The sequence below is a fragment of the Schistocerca cancellata genome, chromosome 6, assembly GCF_023864275.1.
Source record: "Schistocerca cancellata isolate TAMUIC-IGC-003103 chromosome 6, iqSchCanc2.1, whole genome shotgun sequence".
Classification (NCBI taxonomy): Eukaryota; Metazoa; Arthropoda; class Insecta; order Orthoptera; family Acrididae; genus Schistocerca; species Schistocerca cancellata.
This window is the reverse complement of record NC_064631.1, coordinates 578,929,757-578,957,059: the sequence shown is the minus strand read 5'-3', so window position 1 is coordinate 578,957,059 and position 27,303 is coordinate 578,929,757. Positions and strand designations below refer to the sequence as shown.

General features: G+C 43.8%; 2 protein-coding genes across 3 annotated transcripts in view; one reads left to right on the top strand and one right to left on the bottom strand.

Moving 5' to 3' along the window:
• Nucleotides 1-21,758, bottom strand: part of LOC126191414 (protein immune deficiency) — a 59,576-nt gene extending 37,818 nt beyond the window's left edge. The window contains exons 1-2 of one of the 2 annotated variants that reach the window (XM_049932284.1): nucleotides 21,460-21,758; nucleotides 16,760-17,154 (exon numbers count right to left, since the gene is read on the bottom strand). In XM_049932284.1, the coding sequence (XP_049788241.1) occupies nucleotides 16,760-17,132 (373 nt within the window). In that variant the 5' untranslated portion in view covers nucleotides 17,133-17,154; nucleotides 21,460-21,758. The remainder of the gene's footprint in view (nucleotides 1-16,759; nucleotides 17,155-21,459) is intronic. The other variant, XM_049932283.1, reaches the window with a different exon arrangement.
• A 353-nt stretch (nucleotides 21,759-22,111) lies between these two features.
• Nucleotides 22,112-24,424, top strand: LOC126088439 (transcription factor Adf-1-like). Its single transcript, XM_049906582.1, has 2 exons — nucleotides 22,112-22,244; nucleotides 23,670-24,424. The coding sequence occupies exons 1-2, from the start codon at nucleotides 22,112-22,114 to the stop codon at nucleotides 24,422-24,424; spliced, it is 888 nt and encodes a 295-aa protein (XP_049762539.1).
• Nucleotides 24,425-27,303: the final 2,879 nt, after the last annotated feature.

Genomic DNA, 27,303 nt, shown 5'->3' with positions numbered 1-27,303 from the left:
GTGTGTCTCTTCGTGTTCCATTTGTGCTTGTTCTGGTGGCTGTCTTAAGATTTCGTTTTCCTCTGATTGTTTAATTGATGCGTGTTGGTCTTTGTTTGTTTGCTCTGGGATGTTTGAGTCCATTACTGTGTTTTCTTCTTCTTCTGATTGCACATTATTTTGTTCCAGTATTTGTTGTACTTGTTGTTTGATGTTTTCTAATTCTGACTGGGGTATCCTGTTATTTTTGATTATTACACGGATCTGATCAGCTAGTCGTTGTTCTGTTAAAAATTTTAATTCCGGGTATCTGGTAATAAATGTTGTGTATACTTGTGATCTGTATCCAGTTGTGTTGGTTCCTAGGTTTGTTGCTTGGTAATAACAGAACATGAGGTGTTGGTTAACTTCATCTGACCATCTCATCCTCTGTCTTTGTTTTCCTTCTAGGGTGGTTGCAGGAAGCATATCCTGCAAAACACCTCTATTCGGATTTAAATCATTTTCCATGTGGCTAGCAGTGTCGTTACCATTGTGGGCGGGCATAGGGTTCAAGCGTCGTCCCCGACCATGACGGCGCTTGTCCGAGGCTTCTTTAGTTCTGTCCTGAACCAAGTAATCACACTAAAAGGGGGGTTAGCCCTATTAGTGGTTTGTTCTTTTCGTCGCCTTTTACGACTGGCAGAACATACCGGAGGCCTATTCTTTTCCCGGGCCTCCACGGGGGTTATTATTATTATTATTATTATTATTATTATTATTATTATTATTATTATTACTACTATTATTATTATTTTAGGTGAGGGGCACTCATCATCATGGTGGTCAGTGCCCTGACAAGAAGTCAGTATGCCAATCTCATGGGTGTGGACGAAGGCTGTCATCACATGCGGAGCAGGTTATAATGTATTCCAAATGGCTTGGTCACATAGGGCCAATTCCTGAAAAGCCATTCAAAGATGGGTTGGACCACTGCACTAAATGCCAATGACTGGTATTTTCAGTGCCTGTGGAGCCAAAAGGATACAGCACTGAATCCAGAGTGGTTGTTTACCAGCCTCTGCACATAGACTCAGAACTGGGCTGGTCCAAAAGACTCCAGTTGATATCCGAATGCCCTCACGGTAGACAGCATATAACATCTTGACGTGGCAGGTATGGGCCGATTCGTAGACCACGCTGCCATAATTTAAATGTGATCAAACAAATACCCTATAAAACTGCAGGAGGCAGGACCTGTCAGCTCCCCACGTTTTTCCTCTAAGGTATATCAAAATATTTAATGACTGGAAGCCTTTTGTTCGTAGATCTTTCAGGTATGGGAGACAAATTACTATCGAGACAAATAATAAACCCAAAAAGTGCATGGTTTCTTGAAAACGTAAAATACTGTCCCCCATTGTGAGCACTGATGGTTTGAAGCTTCAATGAACAGTTAAAATTGCACATGTCGTCTTCTCAGGTGAGAACCGAAAACCAGTTGTCCTGGCCCAAATTTCCAGCCTCCTAATGGTCAGCTGTAGCTGCCTTTTCGTGATTATAAGATCAGAGGAAGAGAACGAGAGTGCAAAGTCATCCACAAACAAACAGCATTTGACAGGCCTCCTGATTGCAGAAGAAATGCCACTGATAGCAATGGCAAACAATGTGACACTGAGGACACTGCCTTAGGGGCGCCATTCTCTTGAATATAGCAGTCAGACAATTATTTGCCAACGTGATATTGAAGACGCCAGTGCTCGAGAAAGGATTGGATAAGAAGTGGCGGGCATCCACATAGCCCCCACTCACCAAGTTGGTGAACAATGTTGTACCTCCAAGCAGTGTCATATGCTTTTTCAAGTCAAAAAACACACCAACCAAGTGGTTTTGGCGTAAGAAGGACTCCAGTGTCGCTGTCTCCAGTAGAATTAAGTTGTCAAGGGTGAAATGGGAGCACCTGAAACTGCACTGGGAGTGGCTCAGGTGACCTCAGGATTCGAGCAGCCAGACGAGGCAGCAGTTGACCATGCGTTCAAGTGTCTTACCAATATGACTGGTAAGGGCTACACTCCACTGCTGGGGTCCTTGCCTGGTTTCCAGAATAAAATTAACATTGCCTCCTTCCAAATTGTGGGGTACTGTCCTTCAAACCAGATCTGCCTGAAACAAGAGAGGAGCTGTCCTTTCGCTTCAGGGCACAGATGAAGCATGGTATAATGGATCTCATCAGGTCCTGGATTAGTGTATCTGGCTGCAGACAAAGCCGATTCCAGTTCCCACAAAGAGAACAGAAGACTGTAGATAGAAGAAATTGAGCTTCCTCATCCCTGCAGTCCTACAGAATACATGAAAAACAGGAGCTTTTCTGGATGACATAGTGACAGTAAAGAAGTATTCAGCTACAACCTGAACCATGTCTTCTGGCATGTCCACCAAGATCCCATTACTTGACAAGCCCATAACAGGACATATACTGCCCTTGCCTGAAGTCTGTCTTACTGAGTTCCAAACTCGCGCAGTGGAAGTGGACCGATTAATGGAGGTAATGAATTCCCACCAGGAAGCACTCTTCCATTCTTTTATCACTCGCCTCACATGTGCTCTTGCAGATCTGAAGGCATGAAGGCTTTCTGTAGTTGGACGGTGTTTGAAGTTCCGCAGAGCTGTTCGTTCATTGGCCTGATTGCCAATCGACAGTCGTCATTCCACAAAGCTACAGGCTGTCATCATCTGAGGTGGTTACTAGACCGGGGATGGACTTTGCAGCAGCCCGTTGGATCTCACAAGTGATATGGGCCACTATCTCTTGTGCACAATCCTTTTGTTCAAAAATAGCCTGTCAACTGTATTGCAACCAGTTTGCCCTTTGTATCATCCATCTGAGTGGTCTCCTATCAGCCACCATCCTAATCAGTAGGTGGATCCACACTATGTAAATCTGTAGCTACTTCCCACTGAACAGCGTCTGCAATAGCTGGCAAACAAAAACATGTCAATGGCTGGAAAAGCTGTGGAAAAGTGTGTCATCTGACCTACGTTCAGAAGGAAGATATTATCAGAATGTAAAAGTCGCTCCATCATCTGACCCCTGTAGCAAGTGGTAGCTAAGCCCCACAGCTCATTGTGTGCACTGAAGTCCCCCACAAGGAAGAATGGGCATGGGAGTGCCTGGAAGAGTTCTGTCAGTGCGTCTGCATCCAAACATCATTAGGTGGAAGACCCAAAGAACACACTGTGTTATTAACAGGTACTAGAACTTTCACGGCAATTGCATGTATGGTCATGGTAGGAGGGACAGGAGAGAATGTGGCATCTGTTGTCAATGAAAACAACCACTCCACCTTTAGCCCTGTCTCCAGTAATACTGTCCTTCCTGTATGTGTGGTAACACTATGATGAAGGTGTGTTGGTGACTTTAAGATGCGCTTCTTGTAAGCAGATGAAAAACAGTTTCTTCTGGACCAGCGGCTGTAATTCTTCCACATGTGAGTAATATCCATTGAAATCCCACTGCAACACAGAAGTCCCTGTGGAAGCCACTGTTTAGCGAAGGTTGTTCATGTCTTTCTCCTGCGGAGAAGGTGACTTACTGAGGTGGTCAGGGGGAACGTTAGCCAGTTCTCGGCCCTCTGGTTCCTCCGACTGGAAGTACATACCCTCAAGAGCATAGTCCCCATCAGAGACGGAGAGACCTCACCGATCTGAAAGTTAAACTACCACTTTCTTGGACTTGGAACTACTTTTTGAAACACATTTTTCTTTACTTATGGGAGGAGGTGGTTGCTTGAGTTGCGGGTACAGCTTAATTGGCATCTGATGGTGGGCAGTGGTATGTGGTTTAGGTGGTAGGCCCATTGCCAATGGCTTCCAAATGACTACTGTTTCAAGTGGAGTGTTTCCTTCACAGGTTCACTGACAAGTGTAGGTGCTTGTACTTGAATCTGTGGTCTGAGTTTGTGTGGAGACATCACACTTGGCGACTGGCGTCCTCTTTGTAAACCTTACACTTTCTGCTCCACACTGGGTGATCCCTGGAGCAGCTTATACATTTCCAAGGAAGTATGCAAGAATTGCTGGATTCGTGAGCTGTGCCTCTACAATTGCCACACGTAGCCCTCCCATTACATCCTATAGTGGTATGACCAAATCTCTTACATTTGAAGCATTGCATTGGGCTGAGAACAAACGGGCGAACCGTAAAACGGATATGTTCTGGCAATTCTGAAGTATTAAATGTTGGAACAAATGCTGTCAATTTTTTCAACTTGCCATTGACTCTCCTCAAATAGTTCTGCACTTCCGTTATACCCACATTTTTCTATTCTTCTACCTCTACAACTACATGACTACTCTGCAATTCACATTTAAGTGCTTGGCAGAGGGTTCATCGAAGCACAATCATACTATCTCCCTACCATTCCACTCCCGAAGAGCACGCAGGAAAAACGAACGCCTAAACCTTTCTGTTCGAGCTCTGATTTCTCTTATTTTCTTTTGATGTTCATTCCTACCTATGTAGGTTGGGCTCAACAAAATATTTTCGCATTCAGAAGAGAAAGTTGGTGACTGAAACTTTGTAAATAGATCTTGCCGCGACGATAAACGTCTTTGCTTTAATGACTTCCATCCCAACTTGCGTATCATATCTGCCACACACTCTCCCCTATTACGTGATAATACAAAACGAGCTGCCCTTTTTTGCACCCTTTCGATGTCTACAGTCAATCCCACCTGGTAAGGATCCCACACCGCGCAGCAATATTCTAACAGAGGACGAACGAGTGTAGTGTAAGCTGTCTCTTTAGTGGACTTGTTGCATCTTCTAAGTGTCCTACCAATAAAACGCAACCTTTGGCTCGCCTTCCCCACAATATTATCTATGTGGTCTTTCCAACTGAAGTTGTTCGTAATTTTAACACCCAGATACTTAGTTGAATTGACAGCCTTGAGAATTGTACTATTTATCGAGTAATCGAATTCCAATGGATTTCTTTTGGAACTCATGTGGATCACCTCACACTTTTCGTTATTTAGCGTCAACTGCCACCTGCCACCAGCAATCTTTTCTAAATTGCTTTGCAACTGATACTGGTCTTCGGAAGACCTTACTAGTCGGTAAATTACAGCATCATCTGCGAACAACCTAAGAGAACTGCTCAGATTGTCACCCAGGTCATTTATATATCAGGAACAGCAGAGGGGAGCACCTGATATCACTTCAGTTTTACTCGATGATTTGCCTTCTATTACTACGAACTGCGACCTTCCTGACAGGAAGTCACGAATCCAGTCGCACAACTGAGATGATACCCCATAGGCCCGCAGCTTCATTAGAAGTCGCTTGTGAGGAATGGTGTCAAAAGCTTTCCGGAAATCTAGAAATACGGAATCAACTTGAGATCCCGTCGATAGCGGCCATTACTTCGTGCGAATAAAGAGCTAGCTGCGTTGCACAAGAACGTTGTTTTCTGAAACCATGCTGATTACGTATCAATAGATCGTTCCCTTCGAGGTGATTCATGATGTTTGAATACAGTATATGCTCCAAAACCCTACTGCAAACCGATGTCAATGATATAGGTCTGTAGTTCGATGGATTACTCCTAATACCCTTCTTAAACACTGGTGCGACCTGCACAATTTTCCAATCTGTAGGTACAGATCTATCGGTGAGTGAGCAGTTGTATATGATTGCTAAGTAGGGAGATACTGTATCAGCATAATCTGAAAGGAATCTAATCGGTATACAATCTGGACCTGAAGACTTGCCCGAATCAAGCAATTTGAGTTGCTTCGCAACCCCTAAGGTATCTACTTCTAAGAAACTCATGCTAGCAGCTGTTCATGTTTCAAATTCTGGAATATTCCATTTGTCTTCCTTTGTGAAGGAATTTCGGAAAACTGCAATCAATAACTCCGCTTTAGCGGCACAGTTGTCAGTAACAGTACCATCGGCACCGCGCAGCGAAGGTATTGACTGCGTCTTGCCGCTTGTGTACTTTACATACGACCAGAATTTCTTCGGATTTTCTATCAAATTTCAAGACAATGTTTCATTGTGGAACCTATTAAAGGCATCTCGCATTGAAGTCCGTGCCAAATTTCGCGCGCCTGAAAATTTTAGCCAAACTTCGGGATTTCATGTTCTTCTGAACTTCGCTTGCTTTTTCTGTTGCCTCTGCAACAGCATTTGGACCTGTTTTGTGTACCACGGGGGATCAGTTCCATCTCTTACCAATTTATGTGGTATGAATCTCTCAATTGCTGTTGCTACTATATCTTTGAATTTGAGCCACATCTCGTCTACATTTCCATAGTCAGTTCAGAAGGAATGGAGATTGTCTCTTAGGAAGGCTTCTAGTGACACTTTATCCGCTTTTTTAAATAAAATTATTTTGCGTTTGTTTCTGGTGGATTTGGAAGAAACGGTATTGAGCCTAGCTACAACGACCATGTGATCACTAATCCCTGTATCAGTCATGATGCTCTCTATCAGCTCTGGATTGTTTGTGGCTAAGAGGTCAAGTGTGTTTTTGCAAGCATTTGCAATTCGCGTGGGTTCGTGGACTAACTGCTCAAAATTATTTTCGGAGAAAGCATTTAGGACAATCTCTGAAGATGTTTTCTGCCTACCACCGGTTTTGAACAAGTATTTTTGCCAACATATCGAGGGAAGGTTGAAGTCCCCACCAACTATAACCGTATGAGTGGGGTATTTATTTGTTACGAGACTCAAATTTTCTCTGAACTGTTCAGCAACTATATCATTGGAGTCTGGGGGTCGGTAGAAGGAGCCAATTATTAACTTAGTTCGGCTGTTAAGTATAACCTCCACCCATACCAATTCGCATGGAGTATCTACTTCGACTTCACTACGAGATAAACCACTACTGACAGACACAAACACTCCACCACCAATTCTGCCTAATCCATCTTTCCTGAACACCGTCTGAGACTTCGTAAAAATTTCTGCAGAACTTATTTCAGGCTATAGCCAGGTTTCTGTACCTATAACTACTTCAGTTTCTGTGCTTTCTATTAGCGCTTGAAGCTCAGGGACTTTCCCAGCACAACTACAACAATTTACAACTACAATTCTGGCTGTTCCATGATCCAAACACGTCCTGTATTTGCCATGCACCCTTTGAGATTGCCACCCACCCTGTACTTTCCCGAGGCCTTCTAACCTGAAAAACTGCCCAGTCCACGCCACACAGCCTCCGCAACCCATGTAGCCGCCAGCTGAGTTTAGTGAACTCCTGACATATTCAGCAGAACCCGAAACCCCACCACCCTATGGTGCAAGTCAAGGAATCTGCAGCCAACACGGTCGCAAAACCGTCTGAGCCTCTGATTCAGACCCTCCACCCGGCTCTGCACCAAAGGTCCGCAGTCGGTTCTGTCAACGATGCTGCAGATGGTGAGCTCTGCCTTCATCTTGTAAGCAAGACCGGCAGCCTTCACCAAATCAGATAGCCGCTGGAATCCAGAGAGAATTTCCTCACATCCAAAGCGACACACATCATTAGTGCCAACATGTGCCACCACCTCCAGCTGGCTGCACCCTGGAAGGACCCTTTCCACATCAGGAATGACTCCACCCGGAATGCACACGGAGTGCACACTGGATTTCTTCCCCTCCTCATCCGCCATATCCCTAAGGGGCCCCATTACGCGTGTAACATCGGAGCTCCCAACTACCAATAAGCCCACCCTCTGCGATTGCCCAGACCTTGAAGGCTGAGAATCATCCTCTGAAACAGGGCAGGCAGCTGCACCTGGCTCAGCCAGAGACAGTACCTGAAACCTGTTTGTCAGACACACCGGGGAGGCTTTCTGATCAGCCTCCGGGGACGTCTTTCGCTGCCTGCCACGCCTTGGAACGTCCTCCCAATCAACCACAGGAGAGGGCTCAGCCCCACTGCGGGCGGCAACTGGGGCAACCACAGTGGCAGACCGATCTGGGGACAGACGGGACGAGGTTGACATCCCAGTGATACCGAAGTCCGGCTCCCCACAGTGGTGCCCATTGGCAACAGCCTCAAGCTGCGCGACCGAAGTCAGCGCCGCTTGCAGCTGTGGGCGAAGGGATGCCAACTCAGCCCTCATCCGAACACAGCAATCACAGTCCCTGTCCATTCTAATCGATGTTGAACAACAGTTACTGAAACACGAGTCCGTGCCTAGATAACGCAAGGGAAACACGCAAAGAATGTATGAACTAACCTGTACAAACGCCTAACGACTGCGCTACAATCTGCCTGAATTTACGATTACAGTAACTAAAACTCGAAATTACACCTCCTATACGAAACTCGCACACAATTTAAGTAAGAATCTACGAAGTAAACACTAACGCGCTGCTACAACTCTCGAATACTATAATACGCCCGAAATTTATGAATTAAACAATGCAAGTACCCAAAAACATGCAAAGAAATTAAGAATTAAACTATGTAACAAATACGTAAGGTAGGAGTATAAGACTTGCTGCTGGCAGTTGCTTATCCAATGGCGGCAGGGAGCACACTTCATGTAACTCTGCGGGATGCACCTCCATCGTATCAGAGCATGTAACCACACCCTTACTAAAGTTAAGGGTGTTATGCAACTCATTCTCTTACATCCCAGAAGCTTAGATATTTGGTTTAAATTAGCAGTTTCAACTAGAAGTGTTCCATTTTGAAGCCGTTTGACACTTTTAGGGACCCAGCAATACCTAGTGAATATAAAATGGGGAGACCTTCTCAAGGGTTCCCCCTGTTCGCTTGTTTACAGTGAAAGTGTTATGGCACGATTCCATGACTTCTTTCTGGGAGAACTGACCAACCAAGCTCTCTTTGATGAATATGTCTAGGCGCCACCTGACGGTACACCTGTCCTGTCAGTAGTAGTAATTTGATGAGACCATTTCCTAGGGATCCCATGAGACACCAGCGAAACATCCGTCGACCCAGGCAGAGTCCTGCATGCCTGAGCAAGCCTTATACAACAGGAGGGCAGCAGGAGACTGTTTTACCTCAACTGCCATTCATCTCATTAGCACGTAGCACACCTTGAGGTTGAGTATTTTTTTTATAGGGGTGTGTACCTTCCTCGCAGACCAGGTGGTGAAGCCAAGCCCCCCGTTCTCTGTAACACAATATTCCACCGCTGTGCCGCACGATGGTCGCTGAAGCATGCCCTGAGCTTACAGTGACAGAGGGCTGGCGGCACTTACCAGTCCCCAGTTCAGGACCCTGGGGTCAACAAGCCCATACTCAGCAAACGAATGCTGAGACCCTGAGGGGTGGACACAAATGAAAAGAATTCGGAAACCTTTATTATTTGGTTTTGAATGCTGCCTATAAAAATGTTTGGAGTTTATGCTCAAAATATAATGCTCAGCTTGGAATTTCTTGGTACATAGACATCTCCCTTTCTAAGTTGTCTGCAGAAGAGTTTTTTTTGCAGGCAGATATTAACAAGAATGGTTTGACATTTCAAAGTCTACTGTGTTTATTTCCTTAGTTACGTATGAACAACAACATGTAAAACCAAGTATCACTGCAACAAAGAAAGCTCAGTTGGAGATAAATAGGGACAGCAGCTTAAAAAGAACGTTGGTGGGGCTAATAGGGCAATAAGTTATACACATCAAGTGGGTTTTTACCGGGTTTGAGCATTGGAATCATGGTGCCCTCCCACCATTGCGATGGAAATATGCCATTGCACCAAATCCGGTTGAAGGTGATGAGGAGATGTTGCCTGTAGGCAGATGAGAGATGTTCTGGGCAGGCATCCGTGGTCTTGACACTGGGGCAGTGACAGGATGATGGGGAAGTGGTCACTACCACTCTCCAGTGGATAGATGGGAAAGTCCTGGGCTGCAAATTGATAAATCAATGGCTGAGTAACTACCTTGAGCCACAATGAAATGTGTGGCAGCCCCAGTATTTAAGAGGCAGAGGTTGAATTGCTGACATTTCTGATCGGCCAGTAAGCACGGTGTCACCACACAAGGGGTTATGGGTGTTAAAATCTCCCAAAAGTAGGAAAGGTTTAGGGAGTTTATCAATCGGTGCAGCTAATACATTCAGGGGTACTGCACCACCAGGGGGAAGATATACATTACAGACAGTTATTTCCTGCGTCGTCTGTATCCTGACAGACAGCTTCAAGAGGGGTTTGAAGGGGGCACAGTTTCACTACAGACTGAGTTTAGGACAAACGCAAACTCCACCTGACACACTATTACAGTTGCTACTGTTCCTGCAGTATTCCTTATAGCTGCGAAGGGCAGGGGTCCGCATTGCCAGGTACAAGTTTCCTGGAGGGCAATGCAGAAAGCAGGTGTAAAGCTTAACAGTTGCCGTAGCTCAGCCAGGCGGTGGAAAAAACCACCGCAATTCCACTGGAGGATGACATCATCGTGAGACTGGGAAGGCATGGAACATTCAATGAGGCAGTTTACACCTCAGGGTCGCCTGCTGCCATAGAGTTTTTGCCAGAGCAGTCTATATCCATTTTGTCTGAGGGTCCAGCAAGAGCTAGGTCCTCAGCGGATGGTAGAATCTTCACCTCATCCGCAGACACAGAGCTTGGAGGTAGCGGTGGTGTGGGTGCCACGCAATTCCCTTGTTCTTGGGGACCTTTCTGGATTTCTCTCGCTGGGAGGACTCACTGATTCAGTCTCAGGGGCTCAGGATGAGAGTGAGGCCCTGCAACCAGCTGCTTTTGGGCTCTCTTCAGCCACTGGCGGGTGTCATCTTTCCCACTAGCAGAAACCTGGGAAGGGAGTGACCCAAGGGACCTCTACCTATCGAGAGCAGCCGAAGAAGTTGTACGGCTTAGATATGGGGACAGACATCCCTGATGGTTGGGGGGATGGGGGTTGCTCCTGAAATAGGTTGTGCAGGAGCAACAGGGAGTGAAGTGCCCCCCCCACCACCACCATCAAGGGGGACCTGAGAAGTGACTGGTGTTGGCAGAGCTGATGGGGCTAGAACTGTTGTGGCGGCAGCATAAGACGATGTCATGTGTACAGGATGTAGGCATTCAAATTTCCTCTTAGCCTTAGTGTGGGTCAGTTGGTCCAGGGTCTTGTACTCCATGATTTTCCTTTCTTTCTGGAGAACCCTGCAGTCAGGTGAGAAAGGCAAATGGTGCTCTCCGCAGCCAACACAGATGGGAGGCGAGGGACATGGAGTATTGGGATGTGATGAGTGCCCTCAATCAAGACATGTGATGCTGGAAGTACAGCGGGAAGACATATGGCCGAACTTCCAACATTTAAAGCACCGCATTGGGGAGGGATATAGGGTTTTCATCACAGCAGTAGAATGTCACCTTGACCTTCTAAGGTAATGTATCACCCTCAAAGGCCAAAATGAAGGCACTGGTGGCAACATGATTATCCCTCGGATGCCAGTGGACATACCGAACGAAATGTGCACCTCGTTATTCTAAATTGGTGCACAGCTTATCGTCAGACTGCAAAAGAAGGTCCCGCTGAAACATGACACCCTGGACCATATTTAAGCTCTTATGGGGCAGGATGGTTACAGAAGCATCCCCCAGCTTGTTGTAATCGAGGAACACCAATAACTGGGCACAGGATACTGTTTTGATCAAGACTGACCTAGATCTCATTTTGGACAAGCCCTCGACCTCCCCAAACTTGTCCTCTAAATTCTCAACAAAATACTCAGGCTTCATCGCCATGAAAGATTCCCCATCAGCTCTCGAACATACAAGGTACCAGGGCGAATAAGAGCCACAACCATCCTTAGCCTGACGTTCCTCACATGGTGTGGCCACGGAGGGGAACGACTTGGGGCTGTACTTCTGCACATTGAATTGAGCCCATGAATGGTTAGAGGCTGCTGGTGTTTGACCACCAGCAAGAGATGATGTACTACACTCCATCACGTGTCAACCACCCTGATGCCACCCACTCCGACCATAGGCCCTCCCCACGGGTGCCACCTAGCTGCAGCAAAGGCCACCTGGCAGGATGTCCATTACCGGGAGTCCCAATGTCCCCAGGGGGATGGGCATCTACACCTTGGCAATCCCTGTGGGGTCAGGAGGCTACAACCAACAGGGTCCGCATTGCTGGGAACCAGGTTTCCATGAGGGCAATGCAGAAAGCAGATGTAAAGCTTAACAGTTGCCATAGCTCAGCCACGTGGTGGAGAAAACCGCTGCAATTCCACTGGAGGATGACATGATCACGAGTCTGGGAAGGCTTGAAACACTTAATGAGGCAGTCTATGCCTCAGGGTCACCTGCTGCCACCGACTTATTTCCTGAACAGGTTATATCCATTTTGTCTGAGGGTCTGGCAAGATCTACGTCCCCAGCAGATGCCAGAATATTCACCTCATCCTCAGAGCTTGTAGGCAGCAGTGGTGTGGGTGCCACTGCAATTCCCTTGGTTTTGGGGGTCTTCTTTCTGGATTTCTCTCACTGATCCTTGGGTTTCTCTGCCTGGAAGGGCTTCACTGACTCAGTCTCCGGGACTGAGGATGATTGCGAAGCCCCACGACCAGCTGCTTTTGGGCATTTCAGCCACTGGTGGGTGTCATCTTTCCCACTAGCAGAAACCTGACAAGGGAGCGACCCAAAGGACCCCTTCCTAGCGAGAGGAGCCGAAGAAAACTTACGCTTCTCCGGCTGAGAAGTAGGGACTGGTGTCCCCAATGGTTGAGGGGGGGGGGGGGGGGGGGTGCTCCCTTGGTAGGTGTTGCGGGAGCATCAGGGAGGGAAATGCCCTCCACCATCAAGGGGGCAGCTGTAGTCTTTCAACTCTATGAGAGCCGACTGCAACTAGCGGAACTGATGGGGTTACAACTGTTCTTGTAGCAGCAGCATAAGAGGAAGTCATAGCCACAGGATGTACGCACTCAATTTTCCTCCTGGCCTCAGTGTAGGTCTGTCGGTCCACAGTCTTGTACTCCATGATTTTCCTTTCTCGCTGTAAAATCCTGCAGTCTGGTGAGCAAGGGGAATGATGCTCTCTGCAGTGGACACAGATTGGAGGCGCAGCACATGGGAGTACTGGGACGGGATGGACGTCCACAATCGACATGTGATGCTAGAAGTACAGTGGGAAGACATATGGCCGAACTTCCAGCACTTCAAGCACCACATTGGGGGAGGGATATATGGCTTGATATCACAGCGGTAGACCATCACCTCGACCTTCTCGGGTAGTGTGTCCCCCTCGAAGACCAAGATGAAGGCACCGGTAGCAACCTGATTATCCCTTGGACCCCAATGGATGCGCCGGACGAAATGAACTCCTCATCACTCTAAGTTGGCGTGTAGCTCGGCGTGAGACTGCAAAAGAAGGTCCCTGTGGAACATAATACCCTGGACCATATTTAAGCTCTTATGAGGCATGATGATAACAGAAACATCCCCCAGCTTGTCACAAGTGAGTAATACCCGTGACTGGGCAGAGGATGCCGTTTTTATAAGACTGACCCTGACCACTTTCTGGACAAGCCCTCCACCTTCCCAAAATTGTCCTCTAAATGCTCTTTAAAAAAAAACTGAGGCTTCATCGAGACAAATGAGTCCATATTAGCTCTCGTACATACGACGTACCTGGGCGAATAAGGTTTGCTGCCATCCTTAGCCTGGCGTTCCTCCCATGGTGTGGCCAGGGAGGGGAACGATTTAGGATCATACTTCCTTGCAATGTACTGAGACTTGGAACGTTTAGAGACTGCAGGTATTTGATCACCAGCAAGTGATGATGTGGTATGCTTCATCACGAGTCATCTGCCCTGATGTCATCCACTCTGACCCCACGGGCGCCACCCAGCCGCAGGAAAGGCCACCTGGCAGGATGGCCATTGCCGGGAGTCCTGATGCCCTAGGGTGACGGGCATCTACTCCTTGGCATACACGGGGAAATAATGGTGCAGACATCAGCAGAACGATCCCTGTATAGTCAGGGGGCTACAACCTACAGGGTACATGGAGACCCCACCACAACAGGCTGGCTACCGTGCTGGATATGAGGTGCAAGTATTCCATGTCATCGTCGGCGCAGAAAACGACACTGCATAGTGGGTGGAGGAAATCGCACCCAGGAAGGTGTCCTCACTTAAGAGATGGAGGATGAACGGGACTGCAATGCCACGACAAGAAATTGGGCTGAAGATCTCAATGCACAATCGACATGATCCACCATTTAAGACACCCCTCCCCAATTGGCTCGCTCTTCAGGAAAATTTTGAAAAATGGAGGTCAAACCTTGCAAGGGACCATCACATAAGGACTGAAAGGTGTGAGACACTTTTGGTCGCCTCTTACGGCAGGCAGGAATACCTTGGGCCTATTCTAACTGCCAGGCCCGCAGGGGGCCTGAACAGCAAGCCGGAGGTGAATGGAACAACCCTCCTTGGCAGCTGCATCATCAAGTTCATTTCCCTGGGTCCCTATGTGCCTTGGGACCCAGCAGAAAATTACATCCTTGTCCTGCCTTTGCAAGAGAAGAAGCATGTCTGGCATCTCTTGCACAAACCTATCTGCTGGGTACATCTGACCAACAACAAGAAGGGTCCTGAGGGAATCTGAGCAGGGGAATTTCTCACCATGACGCTATCTCTGCTTCAGTGCCCACAGGATAGTAAACAATTCCACGTAATAAAATGAAAACTGCTCTAGAGGCACTATCCTGAGGACCATGTAGAGAACACAACAGAACAGTGGATAAAATCCCCCTGCTTTAACTAGTCTGTTTAAACGGGAATCAAATCCGGGTGGCGATGTAAAATCTCATTAAATTTTATGTTGAAATATAGTCTGGTGTACAATTCTTGGTGCAAGAGTCAATCCGAAAAGTAACCTGGGCCTCTATAATAGCCAGGGGAGTGTCGTATGCCACCCGTGACTTTGGACCACCTGTAGTAACTCAAGGCTCTACCTCACACAGATCCCTCTCTGCTTGTGGACAGTGATGGAACAGTTGGTCCAATGGTAACTGTTCAATGGAGATCGCTGCAAGCAATTTTAGAAAGGACAAAGGCCTATTAGCTTGGCATGCCATGGGGAGAAGACAGCTATGGCTCACCAGCCTCTGCACACAGGCTAGCAACTGGACTTGTGTGGTAAGCCCCTGTTGACAGCCTAATGCCCTCTTGATGAACTGCATCCAGAATTTTAAAGTATGGAGGCCACACTTGCAACCGTATTCCAGCTGGGTTGCACAAAGTTTTGAAGTTGGAGCAAACGTGCCCTGTCAGCTCCCCAGGACCTATGACTGATGCATTTAAGGATGTTTAAAGCCTTGAGAATCTCAGTTTTAGTTCCTTAAGGTGTGCCAGCCACATTAGCTTATCATCATAAGTGAGACTCAGATACTTCACATTTTCCTTAAAAGTGGGAATAGTATCCCCACTTTTTAAATGGGTGCATTAAAACGAGAGCAGGAGTGATCAAAATCCACACAAACCATTTTCTCCAATGAGAATTTAAAACTTGTGGTGTTAGATCATTCCTCCAATCACCTGATCATCAAATGTAATTGTAGAGTAGCATTAGCAAGACTGGAGGGTGTACAGGAGATGGAGAAGTCATCCACAAACACGGAATACAGTACAAGACACTGTACCGTGGACATAATACTATTGATCACACATCCAGACTGGACGCATCCCAGAGCAGTTAATGCCTATTGCCGGAGAAGGGCAATAAGTCCCAGATTTATGGGCTGCCTTTCCACACTTCCCATAGGTCGCTTCACACTCACAACTCGGCACTGTAGTACCAAAACACTAGCATTTGTAGCAATGCATAGTGTTAGGTATGTCAGGCCTATCCCTAAGTAGGAGGAATCCTGCCATAAAGCGTTAAGGCAGTGTTATAGTACTGAATGTCACAATGAAGATGATGGTCTTCATTATTCTTTCGTACCCTTTGCTCCACATCCATTAAGCCCTTCTGAGTTCTGAAATTTCCATGTCCATAATATCACAGCAAGCGATCACACCCTTGCTTGAACTGAGGGTGCCACGAAACTCAATTATGTCACAGTCACCCAATTTCTCTAACTTCCTAAGAAGTTACAGCTGCTCTGCCCTGTTAGTCTCGACCAATAAGGAACCATTTCATAAGCGCTTAATAGACACTTTTTCAAACATCCCCTCCTTCAACTTTATCACTAGAAACACGTTCTGATTCACACCTCCTTGAGCCCCATTACTAAATGTAATTTGATTATCAAGAGGACAGGCCTCTCATTCATTTGGATGTGCGGGTGTGAGTACTCTCAGATGGTACACCCATAATGCTGGGATGCTGGGAGTCCAGGTGTCCATCTCAGTCCCACGTGCAGATCGGCAAATAAGAATCCGTTCAGACTGAGCCCCGCTTGCCTGTGTAAGCCTTATAGAACTAAGATATGGCAGGTCCCCAACATCAACCGCTAACGACTGTTCCACATCAATGCCCATACATCTCATCAGCATGAAACATATCTTAAGATTGATTAATGTTTTAGAGAGGTTTCTACTGTCCTCGTGATCCAGGCAGTTACACCAAGATCCCCGATCCCTGTGAAACACAACGTTCCACCAATAGGCCACAAAGAGTTCGCTGAAGCATTCCCAGACATTATGGTGACACAGGACTGGTGGTGCTCACCATTCCACAACTCAGGAACCCCAGTGTCGCATACAAATGCTTCTAGGGAAACCCTTCACTTCATTAATCCAGATATGAATATTCATCAATGACAATAACAACTACATGGACAACATACAATAGCATTTTACTCTAAAGAACATTAAGAGGTATTCCATACCTTGTCCTGGTGTTGGTGAATTGTCATGCTTCCGTATTCTTTTATCACTTGTAGTTTTTTTCCTTTTTTCAGTCACATTATTAGTCATCGGAGTTTCCACAGATTCCTTTGCTTTTTGTGGTAATTCCTGTGGACTACCCACTTCAACATCGTCTATCAGTTTTACACTTTCAATTTCTTGTTCATCACTTCTAGGTACACGCTCCTCTTGTGTTTCTTCATATTCTTCAGACTCACGCGAGTCATTCTCTCCCAACTCATTCTGTACAGGCGCCATTTCTGTGTGTGCATTTGGAACTTCTGCCGATGGAATAGGGACGGCATCTGTTGTTAACGTTGCTGTTTGTGGCTCGGATTTACCTTCAGATGTCATTTTAATATCTTATCAACGTCACCTGCAAATTAAAAACAGCAATTAATCTATTTAATAGTTGTATTGAGAAATGCCTATCTGAATATTAAAATTCCTTAACAATACCATTAATCCCTTACACAAAACAGTTTAACACTGCAAGGTAAAGGTAAATCTGTTTACCAAAATTTTACTGTTGGCGTTTCACTTTTGTAAAAATCATCCCTCTTTCTACTGTATTAAATATGATTTGGGCACTATATTCCATATTACCTGTCTGGATCAGCTCCTCCATCTTAATGTAGGCATACCCTGTTAGTCGATTACTCAATCACTATGAATAAGACAGAAAATGAAAGATTACATGCAGACTTGCAGGGTCAGTAAGTTAAGCTGTCCACCTCACACATTCTCAGAACCACTTAGGATGTCTTGGTTCTGTTTTGACCCACATGAACTGTGAGAAAGCCTTCACTAAATTATGTATAGTCCCTCTCTATAGCTATATTACTTACAGAGATATTGATATCAACTTTGCATTTCCAAATGGAACCACAGCAATTTCTGCTGTTGTTATAATTAGAAATGAGACAAATTTAATGACATTTCACTCTTCAAAATTTGGTTATTAGTTTTAGAGTAATTACAACATTTATAACTTAGGACTTACTTCTTTCAGGTATGAAAACATTGATGTCCTATGTGGAAGTTTGTGATTTCACTTTCAAACAAGGAAATACTTCAGACGGAATATGGAGGAAACAGTGCTGAACTGTCCCAATACCAGCATACAAGAGGACAGTGGAAATTTAGCTTTCATTCTGTCTGTTGTTCACGTGTGTCAGGCACTGGTTCATTTGAAAACAAATTTCTTTTACAAACCAAGAGAAAACTACATATGCCACTTCTTAATGAAGAATGCAAAAACACCAAGAGAACAGACAAGTTGTATTCACATAGGTATCTGGACAGATTGTGCCCAACAAGCTCACCCACGATCATCTTGCAGATATTTATTTAAGAGACTTGGGATATTCACAGTACCTTCACAACACATATATTCATTTATGAAATTTGTTATTAATAAACCATCCCAATCCAAAAATAATAGTGGAGTACATAGCTACGATATTAAAACAAAGGATGATCTTCGCTATTCTTTGGTGCAGAAAAGGGTGAATTATACTACCACAAAAATCTTTGATCATTTCCCATATATATGGAACTACTGTAATTCATAGTTAGAAATGAGACAAATTTAACATTTCACTTTTCAAAATCCGGTTATTAGTTTCAGAGTAATTACAACATTTAGAACTTACCTCTTTCATACTGGCACATTCCACATCATTATGAAATGTCGTATTCATGACCTATGGAACAAGTATTAATGTAATATACTGAAACGGCACTGGAACACCACATGAGGGTAAGGAGCAGGCCTGAATTAAGAAGAGTTAACAAAATAGATCCTCTGGCACCTTTTGCTCATAATCCATATGTTAGGTCCAGAGAAGTAACAATTGCCTCTGGTATAAGACAGCCCAACACTGTTTGGATTTTGTGGGCATACAGCTTCTATCCGTATCATGCTGCTTCACCAGCAGATAACCAGCAGCATTACAGATGAGGTATGGAATTCTGTTGCTCAGTTCAGACATAACATCTGGACATAAGATTTCTGTCTTACCAAATATGTTAACTTTGCAACTCACATATAGCTGAATGTAATAAATATGCATTATTGGATCACTGATCATCTGCAGCTGCTGAGGCAAGTTGAACATCAGAGGCAATGGAGTGTGAATACCTGATAGAGGGTTATTGGGGACTACATGACTAGTTCTTAATTCACTGCAGAAACCTTGTCCTATGCCTTCCAGTTGGTGTATCAGTCCAAAACTTTTCCCTGCTTTTTCATTTTTGTAAGTAGACTCTCTGAGCTGCATCAAGCTGGAATGCCCTAGCAACCAGAGGCAAAAGTTCCATACAACAGTACTAATGTCTGCATATGATAGCTGTCAATTTCATGTTAAATACAGATAAATCCTAGGTTTTTAAATATTGTAATTTCAACTAAATTAGTAATCTGATTTTGAACAATAGAGTCCAAGTGGACTGCCCGGGCTTTGTGGACAGTAACTGAGATGGAAGAAGAAGCAAAGAAACAACTCAACAAACTAAATAGGCCTACTACAGGAAACTGGAAACACCAGAAGGTAGCTTGCAACAAATGGATAATTTAAATATCTAGAAGAATATATAACAGGAAGAAACAAAGGCAATGAGGGAATAACAGAGATGTTGAAGATGACGACAGATGTGTGTATGGCCAGAGAAGTATGCAATAAAAAGAATATATCTACAGATACAAAGCTCAGGGACTACAAGGCAACAATGATGACTTCGGTACTACATGCACACCTGAAACGATAACACTAGGAAGACACAACAGTGAATAACCACACTGGGACCTACAACAAGGTTGTGAAAAATGGATGAGGACCTAGGGAAGAACTGTACTAGACCATGACAGCCATATCAGGAGAAAGACTTAAGGGGGCTAAATTTGCCTTGAAATTTGCTCAGGGTGAATATAGACAGAACTGCCACGAGTATGGAAGACAACAGATAGGTCAAGCAAAAAGACACGAACAAAGCATGTTGCTGAATACTGGAAGTACTGGTAGCAGATGAGGATCAAGGTGGATGGGATGGAAAGCTGGAGAACCAAGTAAACACTGACCAGTGTGACAAAGACCAATGATATGAAAAGAGAAGGCGAAAGGAAGGAAAAGTATGAATGGGTACTGAGTGGAGAAGAGGAAGAAACAATCCATGATAGGTTTACCTGTAGACTTACAGAGGGTGTAATGAAGGAAAAGAAGAAGACATTCATATAATTCAGAGGGTGCCAATTAGAGCAGTCACAAGAATAAAAAGTGAACACACTGTGAGCCATCAATGAGTATAACACCATACTCCGTGCAGCTCTAGTTTTATCACAAAACAGATCAGAAAAAACTAATAGCCACCTCTACACGGAAGTAATTTTCCAGATACACCATAAGTGTGCCGATAATGCTGTTAAAATGATGGATAGTTGCTTGTTAGCAAACCTACTTTATTTGCGATAGAAATTCTTACAAAAGCCCAATACACTCAACTATTGGCTCGAGTATAATGATCGACATGTCTTGAAATCTTGGTTGTGGTCATGGAGCGACATATAGCATAGCCTAATGTTTGCTTTTGCATCTTATTTAAGTGTACTTCGTCACACTAAAAGCGCTTTTCATAATAAATACTAAAGTGGCAATGTAAATGCAGAAAACAAAATGCAAGGGGGTCCACTGAAACGTCTACCCAACTACTTCATATTAATGGTAATTAATAAACTAAGTAGGCCCATACCGCCTGCGTATATTGCATGTACCAAAAGTTTAATAAAGAATCTGAAGAAATGTGGCGTCGCCCGCTAAACACAGAACCGAATATGAATCAATAGTATGCATTTTCCAACTATCACCGAGTAAATTCCCAGAATGTCTATTAGGTCTAGGACTAATGCTGGCTGACCCAAACAGTGTCATCTGCGATGCAAACCTTTAAATTCTTAAAAGTACATTGTTTGTTTTCATGGGTACACTAATCATCCTATACGTTCAGTAATCACGGAACAATTGGTACGACTCACTTGTCTTTTGTATAGCTTACTAACATTTACCAATACCAAAATTTTATGTAATTCTACATTCTTATTGTACATGTTAATTTAGCTACACGGAGCATATAGTATCGTGCAGATCGCACACTTTTTTCTATTGTACCGTATCTTTATCAGCCTAAATAACTAAAAAAATCAGAAGACAGTCTGAAATTCTATGATATCCTTCGCCCACGATATCATGATAGTAAGCGAAATTTAGCATTTCGCTAGTGGTGTTTCTAAGCACGATTTTGGGAAATCAATTTGCAACAAAAATATTATAACTATTCATCTACGCATGAGTGAATCAATTCTGGCATGGTCCTACTAAAAACTGATGTGAAGAGAGTAAACAAAACGCTATGTTAATATGTAAACACCCGCATCCTGACATAAATAAATGTCTTCTGGGTAAAGGGCTATCTCACAAAGAGACACCACCCACACACATAATGCTTCTTTTCTCGATAGGGCAAACTCAAAAACAACAAAAAAGGGGAACAATCGCTTTCTTCTACTAATGTTATAATATAAAATCCGATTCCACAAGCGGATGTAACATTTCCTGCTGATTTAACTACTCTGAGTAAAACATTAATGTTAGAGGTTAATACTAGTAACACTTCTGATGAACAGTACCGGCAAGTTATCACTTCGAATCCTTGACGATTTTCACTGTTCAACGCCGTACTGCACTGCATCCAATAAACATTTAAAAACACTTCCTGCATTCAAACTTGTACACCTGTTTGCTCCCAAAGACCTGCTTCTATCGCAGCAATCTGTCAAAGCCACCTGTAGATGGCTCTGCTTACATCCAGAACAAACCAATCGGCATCACCCGTTGCGTCCTCCGTATTAACTGCACAAAACCGACAGTACTTCACGAAAAAACTGAGCAGTAGCCAGCAGGGTGATGCGCATGAGTAGACCTGAGGTGTATGAGCAGCGTCTTTCCCCGACTTGCGTCTCACAACCCGCTGGTCGCGATGCTGATTGGGTGAAAGTTAAATTCATGACGTCTTAGGCTAAATTTACACTGGCCGCGATGCGATGCGATGCGATGCCGAGCCGAGCGGAGCGATGAAGCGCTGAAATCGCGTGACAATGGGCAGGCTTGGTTTAATGGTGGCAACACAGCGGTGACCGTTTAGACTGCAGGCTGGGCCGAGCGATGTGATGCGGTGCGATGCGATGACTCCGCTGTAGTCGCAACCGAGTTTGCGTTTCGCGCGAGTGTTTGGAGCGATTGCTTGTTTGTGCTTGCGTCTGGAGTAATTGCTTGCTTTCGATGGACGTCGAAAGACTAATTAACAATGTGCGTGAACGCCCCGTGTTGTGGGACCAGAAAAATAAATATTACCGCAATAGGGATTTTGTTCGTCAAGCATGGAATGAAATAGCTGAAGATTGTGGAACAGACAGTAAGTACAAAAAAGTAAAATAAATAGCTACAAGACTCCAAGAAACAAGTAACACAAACAACTTCGTTTATTTTCTAATTTTAATTGTGTATAGATACTATTACAATATTTTGGTAATGAAATGACGTTCACAATAGTTACAGTATTTGATAATTTCGACATGAAATATATTTGCATTAATGACTGTTGACATAGTTTTTGAAGGCCTCTCTGACACTCCTCGCTCTTCTTGAAGCACTACTGTTTGCTCTGTCATTTTGGAAGCATGCTGCTAAAGCACTGTGTTCTGTTATGTCCTGGTCAATAGACAATTGAAAGGAAATGTCAGCCCCATCTTTATCGATTATTATATTCTGCAAGACGCAGATGCACTGAATAATAATGTCTGCATGTTGGCCGGCCAGAATGGTCGTGCGGTTCTAGGCGCTACAGTCTGGAACCGAGCGACCGCTACGGTCGCAGGTTCAAATCCTGCCTCGGGCATGGATGTATGTGACGACCTTAGGTTAGTTAGGTTTAATTAGTTCTAAGTTCTAGGCGACTGATGACCTCAGAAGTTAAGTCGCATAGTGCTCAGAGCCATTTGAACCATTTTTTTTTTGTCTGCATGTTCTACAGAAGTTTCAATTTCCTTTCGGAGAAGACGCCATTTGCTGGCCATAATTCCGAAAGTGCGTTCCCCCATCGTTCTAGCCCTCGATAGCTTCCTGTTAAATAACCTCTCTTCGTCAGTCAGTGACAGTCTCAGTCAGTGACAGTCCAGGGAAAGGGTGCATTAAGTTTTCCAGTAGTGGAAAGGCTTCATCTCCAACCAACACTAATGGGGCTTTTACTGAAGTACCTGGTAGTTCTTTCGGTGAAGGCCAGTTTTCAGTTTCGTTCAAAATATTATTGTACAAGTTACTTGCTCTAAATGTGCCACCATCTGATTGCTTACCATAGCCTCCAATTTCAACTGCTATTAATCTGCAATTAGCATCGGCTACGGCTAGTAAAGCAAGCACAAAATATTTTTTGTAATTGTAATACATTGTCCCAGAATGAGGGGGACATTTAAACTGAACATGCTTACCACCAATGGCCCCCACACAATTCGGAAAATTCCAGTTGGCATATATGTGTTTTCCAGCGGTATGAAGCAGTGGTATAGTAGGAGAAGGCAGGTGTACAGGGCTCAGAATTTCACATATTGCGGCGCACGTTTCATGCACACATTGTGCGACTGTAGTTAGACCCATCCGAAACGACTGTGACAGTGCTTGGAAAGACATCCCAACCGACAAATATCCGAAAAAGAATGAAATGAGCGTAATTGAAGGATGTGTAGGATCTCCGTAGGATTTGCAGTTAATGTGCTAAGGACAAAAAATGTATTAAGTATACAGTCTTAATTATTTACGCATATTTTCACGTCTATATTTTCAGGCGAGGTACTGAAGAATGAATGGAAGAACCTACGTGACACTTTCCGTTCTGAACTCAAAAAAACTCGTGCTGAATGTTCAGGAGACGAAGGTGGCATGCTGCCTTTCCAATCCAATTGGCCGTGGTACGAGCTAATGACCTTCCTGACTGACATAATGACCCCACCGAAGACGAAGACTAATGTTCATCACAGTAAAAGAACAGCATCGCAACACGACGACGCACACGAGGGCGTACCATTTTCACCAGCTCTTACAGAGAGAGAGAGTGTTTCACCTGATGAAACCAACCAAGCCAGTTCTTCAAGACTGTCTGTAAGTTCAGAGGGTAGCGTATCGATGCCTCCTCCTTCACCCACCCTACACACAAACCAAAACAAGAGATCCAAGAAATCGACAAACTCTGAGTTGCTAAATATAGAGAAGCAAAAGCTGAAGCTAATTGAGCAACAAATGTCGAAATCAGAAACGCAAGATGACAGCTATCATTTTGTAGTGAGTTTGCTGCCAGCAATGCGAAAACTATCATCAGCGGCTCAGTTGAGAGTCAGGATAAAAATTCAGCAGGTTCTTTTGGAAGAATTGGAAGAATCAACCACTTCCACTGCACATTCGTTGATGTCACCCTACGCACCTGAAAATCCAGTTGAAATCGTAATTGCTGGAAATCCGCAAAATGAAACAGTCATTTCTGAAATTCAACCTGATGACATTGATATTTCAAGCCACCAAGATTCCGAAAACTTTGATACTTAATTGAGTGAACTGTGATGTATTTTACTTCTCATTGTCAACTACGTCAACATTTATTAAACGAAAGTTTGAATCCATCACAATTTGTAAATTTTTCATAATAAAATGACTGCTGTAAACTTAATATTGTGTACTTACCTGATGGTGATCATAACTTTCTCTTCATGGGTAATAGCCATTCTGAAATTTGTGTTTTGCTTCTGTAATATATTTGAAACAGACAACACTATATAATCAAATGTCTCTGTACTCATTCTGAAATAATTCCAAAATTTATCCTCATTTACCTTCATCTTTTCTCAAGTCACTGTACAAATGATGAAATTCTCCTAAAGCCCTCGTCTCCTTGTTGATTTCATCCACCCATTCACGACTGCGTTGAATTCTCAGAGCACTGTTTTCTAATAAAAAAGAATTTATTGGGTCGAGGAAAAACGACATTGTGCCGAGTCTGTTCAATTGCTGGCCAGATAGCATGCGCGCGCGCGCTGTATCGTGTGCAATGTGAACGCTCCATCGCATTGAATCGCTTTGGCCGTTATGCCTCGCATCGCGTCGCGTCGCATCGCATCACAGGCAGTGTAAACGTACACTTATACAGTAGCCAGAAGCAGCATCGCGACCAGCGGGTCGCGAGACGCAAGTTTCCGCTTGCGACCAGGGATGTAAAAATAGGAGGAGTTGTCATGACGTCACAAACTTGAAGCCGACGCAAGTGAAGGTCCGCCATGTTAGCTACACCAAAATATTCGTTTCTGGTGGTAGTCGTGAAGTGTTTTGATAAAAAAAGGCCGGCTTGCATCGCTTATGGGCGTACTCATAGTTCTGATTGTAGTCTAAAGTTTGAACAAATCACATTTCATTCGTAAGTGAAGTTATTTAAGCGCTATTTTCTTATATATACTTGAAATTCTGATGCACCGTAAAGTTTTACTGTATGGTTTTATTTCTGTGATTGGACTTTAAGTTTCCTATCAAACCAATTGCGAAGAGCTCTCTTGGTGAACGCTTTGAGAAGGAAAGATTAGAAACCAACCAAGTACAGTAAAATATGTTCGCAGCATTTCAGGAAGGAAGATATTGATTGAACATCAATTTCGTCAGTCCGCATGAGGGAAGATGCTGCACCATCAATTTTTCCCACTCATCCTGTTCACTTGCAAAAGGTTTGTGAAATGTAGCATATTAATATGGAATTCAGCTGCCATAAAATTACAGTATAAAACAATATCCAGAACTACTTGTCTGGAGATTTCTATTGCAATAGTTACGCACGTGTAGTAAATGAAATGTGGAGATTTCAATGGAATTACCTGTTTGTAATAATAGTTTCGTATTTGTTCATAGATATGTTATTTTCACTTTGTTATTGTATTACACATTACAGATAGTTGAAGGGGAAGTTCATTTACATTAATGCCAGTTTATTTACTTACGTCCTTAAACTCTCTCTCTCTCTCTCTCTCTCTCTCTCTCTTTCTCTTTGTGTGTGTGTGTGTGTGTGTCCTGTACTGTATGGTAATTGTTTGTTTTAATTAGAAGTTTTCAAGCAAATTAAATCAACATTTACTGTCCTGTATTGTCCTATTTTGTTGTTTGACTGTTTCCTCGCTAGATTACAGATCTTATTTCTGCAGCTGTAGATGTTAAACAAGAATTTATATTTAATTGCATTTAAACTGGCAGGCCATTCCTAGTAAAAAAAATCAAGATTGCCAAATAACTACAGACTGTGTCAGCTTAGCACTTTGACACTTCCTTCACTTTTTACTGCACACTCATTTCCATTTTCGCAATTATATTTAGCTTTGTTCTGTAGCAGAAATTTCAAAAACATGCTCTGTCCCTAGCTGATTTATGAACTTTAAGCACCAGTGTTCAGTGTCGTCTCTAACATATATGCATGTCCTTTCATTATTCCTGATAGTGCACCGAATCTGTTTGTGCACAAGATAATTATTACGTTCATTTAATAAGTTTCTATGAGAATGTCACATTTTACATTTAACTTTGGAGTTTCTAGATTGCTGTGAGGCAAGTTTGGTTTATTTACATGCAACAAAATGGTTCAAATGGCTCTGAGCACAATGGGACTTAACTTCTGAAGTCATCAGTCCCCTAGAACTAAGAACTACTTAAACCTAACTAACCTAAGGACATCACACACATCCATGCCCGAGGCAGGATTCGAACCTGCGACCATAGTGGTCGCGCAGTTCCAGGCTGTAGCGCCTAGAAACGCTTGGCCACTCCGGCCGGCTACATGCAACACATTTCAGTTGAAATGTTTTAGATAAGTGGTTTGTTTTCATTTTATTTTTAGAAAGAGAGGAAGAGACCACCACCAGCAGATAGGCAGATGGCTACAAAAAGCACTGCAGATCTATCCACTGAGAGTGCAACTGAATCTGAAGTGTCTTTACTTGCTGCTGAGACCACACTGTTCGAGTGGTAGACATGATGAAGCATCAGTTGTGGCAAAAAAAGAAGAACACAGTCAAAACGATGTCTAAAAAAGAAAGTAACATCTTTGAACAGTGTTATTAATTAATTTAGGAAAAATAATCTTATTGATATGAAAGTGGCCTTTACTGTCCCTGGAAAGTAATCCTGGAATGCAGAAGGAGTTGTTGCAATGGCACACTGCAAAAGCTAACTTTCATAGTGTGCCTAGAACATACAGACCCGAACTACAATCATTTGTGTTAACCTTACACTTTTACTCTCCAAAAGCATATAAGTATGTCAGAAATACTTTTAATACATGTCTGCCACATCGTAGAACATCATCAAGGTGGTATGCATGTGTGGGTTGGGCACCTGGATTTACTTTCGAAGCTTTTTCCATAATGAGATGTAAAGCATTTCATACAGGATCAGGT

Excerpts from the sequence above, each read along its gene's own strand:
- LOC126088439 (XM_049906582.1), top strand. The coding sequence starts at position 22,112 with ATGGACGTCGAAAGACTAATTAACAATGTGCGTGAACGCCCCGTGTTG. Across the intron at positions 22,245-23,669 it reads TGAAGATTGTGGAACAGACA|GCGAGGTACTGAAGAATGAA; the intron begins GTAAGTACAAAA and ends CTATATTTTCAG.